Genomic DNA, 10,589 nt, shown 5'->3' with positions numbered 1-10,589 from the left:
ATATGTAGGGTGTTCATTTATAGTAGGGTGTAGTAGGGGTATAAATGTAGTAAAACATTTATAGTAGGGAATCGTAGGGTGTTCAAAACATTTTGAACACCCTACTATTTGCTATGGCATTTCTTTTTTTTGAAGTTCTTTTCTTCTTTAATTAGCTCATGTATGTTTGCCTGGAGGTGACTCATTAAAACGAAGAATTACGCAAATCCAGTTGTTGACAGCGCTTTTTATAGGAATATTTTCCCACATGCCATAAATCTTTATCTTTATAGCTCTCTCAAAAGGAATATTTGTTCATTAAGTTACGTCAGTTGACTGGGAAGTGATGTCTTGAAAAGTTTCGCCCTCGGGCCCGAGGCCCATGGGCCCCGTAAAAAGTCGATCCTGTACGGATATAATATGTTTGCTTCTATTCTTGTTCTTCCTTGCAGGCTGGGCAATCGTCGGATATTTTGGTGAGTAATTATTTACAACTATTCATGTTTTTTCTGCCTTTGAGAATTTGAATAATTTATTGATTACAATAAATCTTTACTGTTATAAACAGGTTTGCAATCCTGATCCCAATGAGGAGGCAGCAGGGACGTATCCAGGGGGGAGTTACCCGGTTTGACCCCCTGTCCCCCGAAATTTGTCTCTGACTTGGACAGAAGGAACAAAATACGTGTAAACAAATTTTCGTTGAGTTTAGTGAAGTTTTATCTTGTAAATATGTTTTTAAGGAGGACACTCCCCCACAACCCTCAGGGCAAGGGTTTTTAGTTATGCCCGGGTGGTATATAAGATTCATATAGAAGGTGTTGTCGTAGAAACTTCAAAAAAGGCTCATTCGATTGAAAATTCAAAGGGCTAGTGCCCTTTTTAATAGTCGAAAATGATTGGAGGGGGACTAACCCCCCATGCTCATCATTCCCTCAAACACATCCAATAAAAATTTTGAGATAGTAATTTTGTGCAGCGTAGTTGATTTCCAAATACAAAATATTTTTTTGAGGAGAACACTCCCACACAACCCTCAGGGCAACAGTTATAAGTTTTGCCTTGGGGGCATATAAGGTTTTTATTGAAATCTTTGTTGTAGAAACTTGAAAAAAGGCTCATTCGACTTGAAATTTCAAAGGACTAGTGCCCTTTTTAATCTTCGAAAGTGATATTTTATGTTATTTTTGGTGTTTTTGTTGTTTTTGATAGTGATATATTTAATTAACAAAAAAACTTAACTAAAAAAATCAATATGATTCACCCAAAACCAAATGGTTGACGTTGGTTTAAACAAGCAAAAAAAAAAAAAAAAATAATACATACATGTAACATCATTCAAATAAACTATAATAAGAAAGAAAGATAAAAAGAGAGAAAAGAAAAGAAAGGAAAAATAAATAAAGAATAATAATAATAGTACAGGGACAGCAACTACATACCATATTCATGTTGTGGGGTCGCACTCACAAACCAACAAGCAATTACAACTTAAATTAAATTAAATCAAATCAAGTCACCTCCAAAACAAACAAAACTAAAAATCATACTTACTTAATAATTTTTCTTTCAATTTTGCTTTAAAACCACTAAAATTTTCTAGTTTCTTCATATCATTATCCAAATTATTCCATAAATTTATACCCTTTTTTGTTGTTGTGGAAGGGATGTTAGTTGCCTTCGAATCACGTTCGACTATTAAAATGGGCACAAGCCACTCCGATTTCCAATTGAATGAGCCCTTTTGGAAGTTTCCACGACAACGTCTTCGATACGAAGTGCCCTGGTCTAAAGGAACAAAAAATAAAATAAATAATACATTCTACCAACATCGTTCTTATATGCCCCCAAGGCATAACTAAAAACACTCGCCCTAAGGGTTGTGGGGGACTGACCTCCCCAAAATTATATTGTCTATCTGGAAATCAACAACGCTGAACAAAATGGCTATCTGAAAATTTTGATTGGATGTGTTTGGGGAAATGGTGGGATTGGATGGGGTGTTAGTTGCCTTCAAATCACTTTCGAATATTAAAAAAGGGCACAAACCACTCCAATTTCCAATTGAAAGAACCCCTTTTCGATGTTTCTACCACAACTTCTTCGATACGAAGTGCCCTGGTCTAAAGAAGAAAAAAAAAATACATTGTGCCAATATCGTTCTTATAAGCCCCCAATAACTTAAACCCTCGCACTGAGGGCTGTGGGGGAGTAACCTCCTCAAAAATATATTTTCATCTTGAAAACAACTACGCTGAACAAAATGGCTATCTCAAAATTTTGATTGGATGTGTTTGGGAGAACGATGGGCGCTGGGGGGGGGGGGGTTTAGTTCTTTACTAGTTCTCTACTAGATTGCAGCAACTATTGCAATGTTGATGACGATAATAAGGGTAAAAAAGTATTTGGGAGACACGTCATTCCTTACTAGAAATTTGCAGGGGATTATTTTTTACACATTATTGTCGCGTCATAGACACCATAACATGAATAATATATTTGTCTTTGTAGCTGCCACGGCACTGTGCAGAAAGGACTCTCCTTCAGCTCTGACGGATTTGAGTTCAACGCACTCTGTGGTAGCAATTGTTAGTTAAACGGTTCTTGAAATCAGTACTTCCGTGGATTACTAAATAATAAATTAAATTTAGAGTTTTCAGAATATTTGGAGAAAAATTCTTATAGCACTTCATGGAGTGATTATAAACTAAATATTTAGCCCTACTCTCGATGGTTTGATATATTGGATTGATAATTGCCACATCGAATGTGTAAGAGGTTATTTTTTACAAGTCCGCCTTCCTGGGTAATATGCTAACGTTGGATGTTGCTTTCCGCACCCTACACTCCACCTTACTCCGGCCCTTTATGAAGTTTATTAAAAAAGTCTTTGTTTTTTCAAAAAACGTCATTATATCGATACTATTGTATCGTTTACTTCTTTTCAATCATTAAAGTCGCTTTCACCAAAAGGAAAATCAAGCTAATTTGGAAATTTTCAAGCATTTATCTTTTTTGAATTGAATGATTAAAATAATTTCTCAGACACTATATTTGTTGCCCTCCAATCACTTTTGACCTTAAAAAGGGCAGTAGCCCTTTGAATTTCCAATCGAATGAGCCCTTTTTGATATTTCTACGACAAAGCGTTCTATAAAAACCTTATATGCCCCCAGGGCATAACTTACAACCCTTGCCCTCTGGGCTGTGGGGGAGTGTCCTCCTCAAAAACATAATTTCTATCTGGAAATAAACTACCCTGAACAAAATAGCTATCTCACAATTTGGATTGGATGCGTTTGGGTAAAGGGTGGGCTTGGAAGGGGTGTTAGTTGCCTTCCAATCACTTTCGACTATTAAAAAAGGCTCTAGCCCTTTCAATTTCCAATAAATTCAGCCCTTTTTAAAGTTTCTATGACAATGCTTTCTATAAAAACCTTATATGCCGCCAGGGCATAACTTACAACCCTTGCCGTGAGGGATATGGGGGGGGGGAGGTGTCATCCTCAAAGACCTAATTTCCAGAACTTTCAACTACGTTGAACAAAATGGCTATCTCAAAATTTTGATTGGATGTGTGACTATTAAAAAGGGCACTAGCTACTCCAATTTCCAATCTAATGAGCCTTTTTCGAAGTTTCTACGACAACTCCTTCGATACGAAGTGCCCTGGTCTAAGACCACGAAAAATTAAAAAAAATAATACATTGTGCCAACATCGTTCTTTACTTAGAAATATTAAACCAGTTTTTCTATATTTTCATGCCAGTTTTTACATGTCCTTCCTCTGTATTGACCTTTTCTATCTGCTATATTTTTACATCCTATCTGATACCGTCTATGATGTAGAATCTAAATCTCATTTGAGAAATGCTACAATTCTTCAATTTCCTTTCCAATTTAAAATTTAAGTACTAGAGACAGTATAAATGAAACCTGATTGTTAAAACTGTAAAAGCCATATGTATCTTAAAAATTATGAAAACAGGGTAATTCAGGGAAAAAGACAGTTATACAGTTTTTGGTAGTATCCTGTGCCAAATTAAAAAAAAAAGAAGAAAAAAAGGGCCCAACCGGCCTAAGAAGGGACGGTTGTCTTTGGCATCAACATCATTTCAGATGATGGTTCTTTATTACTTGATGTTTTTTTTCTTTTTAACGTGCTTTTAAATTGTCAGTTACAATTTAAACTTTGTTCTTTACTAGATTGCAGCAACTATTGCAATGTTGATGATGATGATAAGGGTAAAAAAGTATTTGGGAGACACGTCATTCCTTACTTGAAAATTGCAGGGGATTATTTTTCACACATTATTTTCGTGTCATAGACACCGTAAAATGAATAATATGTTTGTCTTCGTCGAGCAATTATTTGTTTGTATTCAAGCATTATAGTCGCTTTCACCAAAAGGAAAATCAATGGTAGCACTTTGTGTTTCTTATCCACAATTATTTAGTAATCCACGGAAGTACTGACTTTAAGAACCGTTTAACTAACAATTGCTACCACAGAGTGCGTTGAACTCAAATCCGTCAGAGCAGAAGGAGAGTCCTTTCTCCACATTGCCGTGGCAGCTACAAAGACAAATATATTATTCATTTTATGGTGTCTATGACGCGACAATAATGTGTGAAAAATAATCCCCTGCAAATTTCTAGTAAGGAATGACGTGTCTCCCAAACCCTTTCTTATAATCCCCCAAATATTTTTGGGGGATTATTTTTGTCGAGCAATAATTTGTTTGTTTGCAAGCATTAAAGTTGCTTTCACCAAAAGGAAAATACAAATAAATTCTAAATTTTAAAGCATTTGTATTTTGTGAATTGAATAATTAAAATTATTTTTCAGACACTATATTAGTTGCCCTCCAATCAAAACCAAGCTAATTTATGTTCACGCACTTCAGTAAAGCAAGTCTTATTTATAATTTTTCAAGGCTGGATTGAGTAAACTCTAGATCATCTATCTGTAATTCCAAGATATAAACATAGCGTCCCTTAGAGGCGTCCTCTCTGGTGCTTCCATCATCCCATTGTAATATCTTAATAATTCTCCCCACAAATACTTTTATTTTTTACATAATTCATTTGTTTTTTTTGTGTGTTTGTTTTTTTCCAAAATTTTACTATCCTCCACCCTTAAATAAATTCCTACAAAAGTGCCTTGGCTCCCCTATTTAGTAGCGACATATGCAGCTACATGTCCAAAGCTAGTAGGGATGATACTATTGCCAAGTTCGATTTCCCTGGGACACGTTAAATCGGAAGAGACGACCTGGTGCCTTTTTGTTTGAGGAACAAAGAAGCCCCAACTCTAAAGTATCAATTACAAACCGCAAGGGGGCTATGGAAAAACGATCCCCCAATCTGCTCCTGAAATGAGGACGTTTGGGAATTGAATAGATTGATTTATTGCATAGTTAACTAGATTAGATTACACAATAACTAGATTATGTTATTAGAAACAGATTTTGCGATAAGTTCTATAAGGCTTCAAACTGATTATCCTGGGAATATTATGTATAATGGGGGTCATTGGGGTATATTAAGCTTCAAGAAAGATTAAGTAAATGAACTAAAAATTCAGTCAATATATATATATATATATATATATATATATATATATATATATATATATATATATATATATATATATATATATATATATATATATATATATATATATATATATATATATATATATATATATATAATATATATATATATATATATATATATATATATATATATATATATATATATATATATATATATATATATATATATATAATATATCATATCTATATATATATATATATATATATATATATATTTAAATTCTTTAAATATATATATATATATACATATATATATAATATATATACATATATATATATATATATATATATATATATATATATATATATATATATATATATATATATATATATATATATATATATATATATATATATATATATATAAATGTCTATATATATATTATATATAGATGATGTTTTTACAGTACGTGCTACTACCTCTATTAATACTGCTGCTACTACTGCTACTACGACTACTAGTACATCACTAACACTGTAACTACTTCTCCTACTACCGCAAAATGTTTTTAAATGTAAAAACATTTACATTTATACTTTTTTTTTACAAAATGGCCAAACAACAAACCAGATCTCCCCTCAGGGGGGAGATTTCCATAACCTCCCCCCTAAAACCATTCCTTTCTGCCATCCCATCTCCCTAATGACCTCAATTATATCAAAATATCCAAATCAGTAATCAAAGCAAGAAAAAATCATTTTGAAAGACTGATAAAAACCTCACTGAGCCGGTACTGAAGACCAACAGGTTGATTGACATTACGTCATTCACGAGTTGACATTGACATTGACATTATTTCTGCAATAACTATATTTTCGACATGCTTCCATAATTACAGATTTGCTTTGATATGCTTGTACAAACATCGAATTGCTTCGATAGATTTCGATAATGATTACATCAGCTATGCTTTAAATTCTTATAAAGTAAGAATTTGTGGATCGAAGAAGAGAGAGGGTGGTTAACATCAATCGTTGTGCTAGCTGATTTGTTAATGACACAACTGAAGAAGATAAGAAGCTTGAGAGACCTTGAATTCTGGTGATTTCAAATGGATCTTATTCCACATCAACAATAGTTTTCTGGCCTCAGTTGAAAAAACGACTTAAAAATCTGCGAATTTGCGATTGTGGATCAAAGAAGAGAGAGGGTGGCTAACATCAATCGGCGTGCTATCTGATTTGTTAATGACACAACTGAAGAAGATAAGAAGCTTGAGAGACCTTGAATTCTGGTGATTTCAAATGAATCTTATTCCACGCCACATTAGGTTTTTGATCTCAGTTGAAAAAAGGACTTGAAAATCTGCGAATTTGCGATTGTGGATCGACGAAGAGAAAGGGTGGCTTGCATCAATCGTCGTGCTAGCTGATTTGTTAATGACACAACTGAAGAAGATAAGAAGCTTGAGAGACCTTGAATTCTGGTGATTTCAAATGGATCTTATTCCACATTAACATTAGTTTTCTGGTCTCATTTGAAAAAAGGAATTAAAAATCTGCGAATTTGCGATTGTGGATCAATTAAGAGAGAGGGTGGCTAGCATCAATCGTCGTGCTAGCTGATTTGTTAATGACACAACTGAAGAAGATAAGAAACTTGAGAGACCTTGAATTCTGGTGATTTCAAATGAATCTTATTCCACGCCACATTAGGTTTTTGATCTCAGTTGAAAAAAGGACTTGAAAATCTGCGAATTTGCGATTGTGGATCGACGAAGAGAAAGGGTGGCTTGCATCAATCGTTGTGCTAGCTGATTTGTTAATGACACAACTGAAGAAGATAAGAAGCTTGAGAGACCTTGAATTCTGGTGATTTCAAATGGATCTTATTCCACATTAACATTAGTTTTCTGGTCTCAGTTGAAAAAAGGACTTAAAAATCTGCGAATTTGCGATTGTGGATCAATGAAGAGAAAGGGTGGCTAACATCAATCGTTGTGCTAGCTGATTTGTTAATGACACAACTGAAGAAGATAAGAAGCTTGAGAGACCTTGAATTCTGGTGATTTCAAATGGATCTTATTCCACATTAACAATAGTTTTCTGGCCTCAGTTGAAAAAACGACTTAAAAATCTGCGAATTTGCGATTGTGGATCAATGAAGAGAGAGGGTGGCTAGCATCAATCGGCGTGCTATCTGATTTGTTAATGACACAACTGAAGAAGATAAGAAGCTTGAGAGACCTTGAATTCTGGTGATTTCAAATGGATCTTATTCCACGCCACATTAGGTTTTTGGTCTCAGTTGAAAAAAGGACTTGAAAATCTGCGAATTTGCGATTGTGGATCGACGAAGAGAGAGGGTGGCTTGCATCAATCGGCGTGCTATCTGATTTGTTAATGACACAACTGAAGAATATAAGAAGCTTGAGAGACCTTTAATTCTGGTGATTTCAAATGTATCTTATTCCACAACAACAATAGTTTTCTGGCCTCAGTTTAAAAAAGGACTTAAAAATCTGCGAATTTGCGGTTGCGGATCGATGAAGAGAGAGGGTGGCTAACATCAACCGGCGTGCTATCTGATTTGTTAATGACACAACTGAAGAAGATAAGAAGCTTGAGAGACCTTGAATTCTGGTGATTTCAAATGGATCTTATTCCACGTCACATTAGGTTTTTGATCTCAGTTGAAAAAAGGACTTGAAAATCTGCGAATTTGCGATTGTGGATCGACGAAGAGAAAGGGTGGCTTGCATCAATCGTCGTGCTAGCTGATTTGTTAATGACACAACTGAAGAAGATAAGAAACTTGAGAGACCTTGAATTCTGGTGATTTCAAATGGATCTTATTCCACATCAACAATAGTTTTCTGGCCTCAGTTGAAAAAACGACTTAAAAATCTGCGAATTTGCGGTTGCGGATCGATGAATAGAGAGGATGGCTAGTATCAACCGGCGTGCTAGCTGATTTGTTAATGACACAACTGAAGAAGATAAGAAACTTGAGAGACCTTGAATTCGGGTGATTTCAAATGAATCTTATTCCACGCCACATTAGGTTTTTGGTCTCAGTTGAAAAAAGGACTTGAAAATCTGCGAATTTGCGATTGTGGATCGACGAAGAGAAAGGGTGGCTTGCATCAATCGTCGTGCTAGCTGATTTGTTAATGACACAACTGAAGAAGATAAGAAGCTTGAGAGACCTTGAATTCTGGTGATTTCAAATGGATCTTATTCCACATCAACATTAGTTTTCTGGTCTCAGTTGAAAAAAGGACTTAAAAATCTGCGAATTTGCGATTGTGGATCGACGAAGAGAGAGGGTGGCTAACATCAATCGGCGTGCTAGCTGATTTGTTAATGACACAACTGAAGAAGATAAGAAGCTTGAGAGACCTTGAATTCTGGTGATTTCAAATGGATCTTATTCCACGCCACATTAGGTTTTTGATCTCAGTTGAAAAAAGGACTTGAAAATCTGCGAATTTGCGATTGTGGATCGACGAAGAGAAAGGGTGGCTTGCATCAATCGTCGTGCTATCTGATTTGTTAATGACACAACTGAAGAAGATAAGAAGCTTGAGAGACCTTGAATTCTGGTGATTTCAAATGGATCTTATTCCACATCAACAATAGTTTTCTGGCCTCAGTTGAAAAAAGGACTTAAAAATCTGCGAATTTGCGATTGTGGATCGATGAAGAGAGAGGGTGGCTAACATCAATCGTCGTGCTAGCTGATTTGTTAATGACACAACTGAAGAAGATAAGAAACTTGAGAGACCTTGAATTCGGGTGATTTCAAATGGATCTTATTCCACGCCACATTAGGTTTTTGGTCTCAGTTGAAAAAAGGACTTGAAAATCTGCGAATTTGCGATTGTGGATCGACGAAGAGAGAGGGTGGCTTGCATCAATCGGCGTGCTAGCTGATTTGTTAATGACACAACTGAAGAAGATAAGAAACTTGAGAGACCTTGAATTCTGGTGATTTCAAATGGATCTTATTCCACATTAACATTAGTTTTCTGGTCTCAGTTGAAAAAAGGACTTAAAAATCTGCGAATTTGCGATTGTGGATCAATGAAGAGAAAGGGTGGCTTGCATCAATCGTCGTGCTAGCTGATTTGTTAATGACACAACTGAAGAAGATAAGAAACTTGAGAGACCTTGAATTCGGGTGATTTCAAATGAATCTTATTCCACGTCACATTAGGTTTTTGATCTCAGTTGAAAAAAGGACTTGAAAATCTGCGAATTTGCGATTGTGGATCTACGAAGAGAAAGGGTGGCTTGCATCAATCGTCGTGCTAGCTGATTTGTTAATGACACAACTGAAGAAGATAAGAAACTTGAGAGACCTTGAATTCGGGTGATTTCAAATGGATCTTATTCCACGCCAACATTAGGTTTTCTGGTCTCAGTTGAAAAAAGCGACTTAAAAATCTGCGAATTTGCGATTGTGGATCGACGAAGAGAGAGGGTGGCTAGCATCAATCGGCGTGCTATCTGATTTGTTAATGACACAACTGAAGAAGATAAGAAGCTTGAGAGACCTTGAATTCTGGTGATTTCAAATGGATCTTATTCCACATCAACAATAGTTTTCTGGCCTCAGTTGAAAAAAAGGCAACTTAAAAATATGCGAATTTGCGATTGTGGATCGACGAAGAGAGAGGGTGGCTAACATCAATCGGCGTGCTAGCTGATTTTTTAATGACACAACTTAAGAATATAAGAAGCTTGATAGACATTTAATTCTGTTTATTTCAAATTGATATTATTCAACAAAAAAAAAAGTTTTCTGGCCTCAGTTGAAAAAAAAACAACTTAAAAATCTGCGAATTTGCGGTTGCGGATCGATGAAGAGAGAGGCTGGCTAGTATCAACCATCGTGCTAGCTGATTTGTTAATGATTTTGATCTACTTGTGCGAATTTGTGATTTTGATGTACTTGTGCACTTTTTTAATTTTGCGCTTAATTTTTACTAGTCATGGTGCAATTATGGTTTATGGTGCAGTCATGGTGCCTTATTAAACAAGACATTT

The 10,589-nt window shown here is 35.2% G+C and overlaps 1 protein-coding gene across 1 annotated transcript in view; it reads left to right on the top strand.

Moving 5' to 3' along the window:
* The first annotated feature begins 273 nt into the window (after nucleotides 1-273).
* Nucleotides 274-10,589, top strand: part of LOC148941200 (choline transporter-like protein 2) — a 71,102-nt gene continuing 60,786 nt past the window's right edge. Inside the window, exon 1 of the mRNA XM_089103899.1 lies at nucleotides 274-455. Within this exon, the coding sequence (XP_088960025.1) occupies nucleotides 362-455 (94 nt within the window). The 5' untranslated portion in view covers nucleotides 274-361. The remainder of the gene's footprint in view (nucleotides 456-10,589) is intronic.

Source organism: Artemia sp. Qi Xiang Cuo, chromosome 18, assembly GCF_049724085.1.
Source record: "Artemia sp. Qi Xiang Cuo chromosome 18, ASM4972408v1, whole genome shotgun sequence".
Taxonomy (NCBI): domain Eukaryota; kingdom Metazoa; phylum Arthropoda; class Branchiopoda; order Anostraca; family Artemiidae; genus Artemia; species Artemia sp. Qi Xiang Cuo.
Note: the sequence above shows the minus strand (reverse complement) of the source record. Positions and strands in the feature narration are given on the sequence as shown.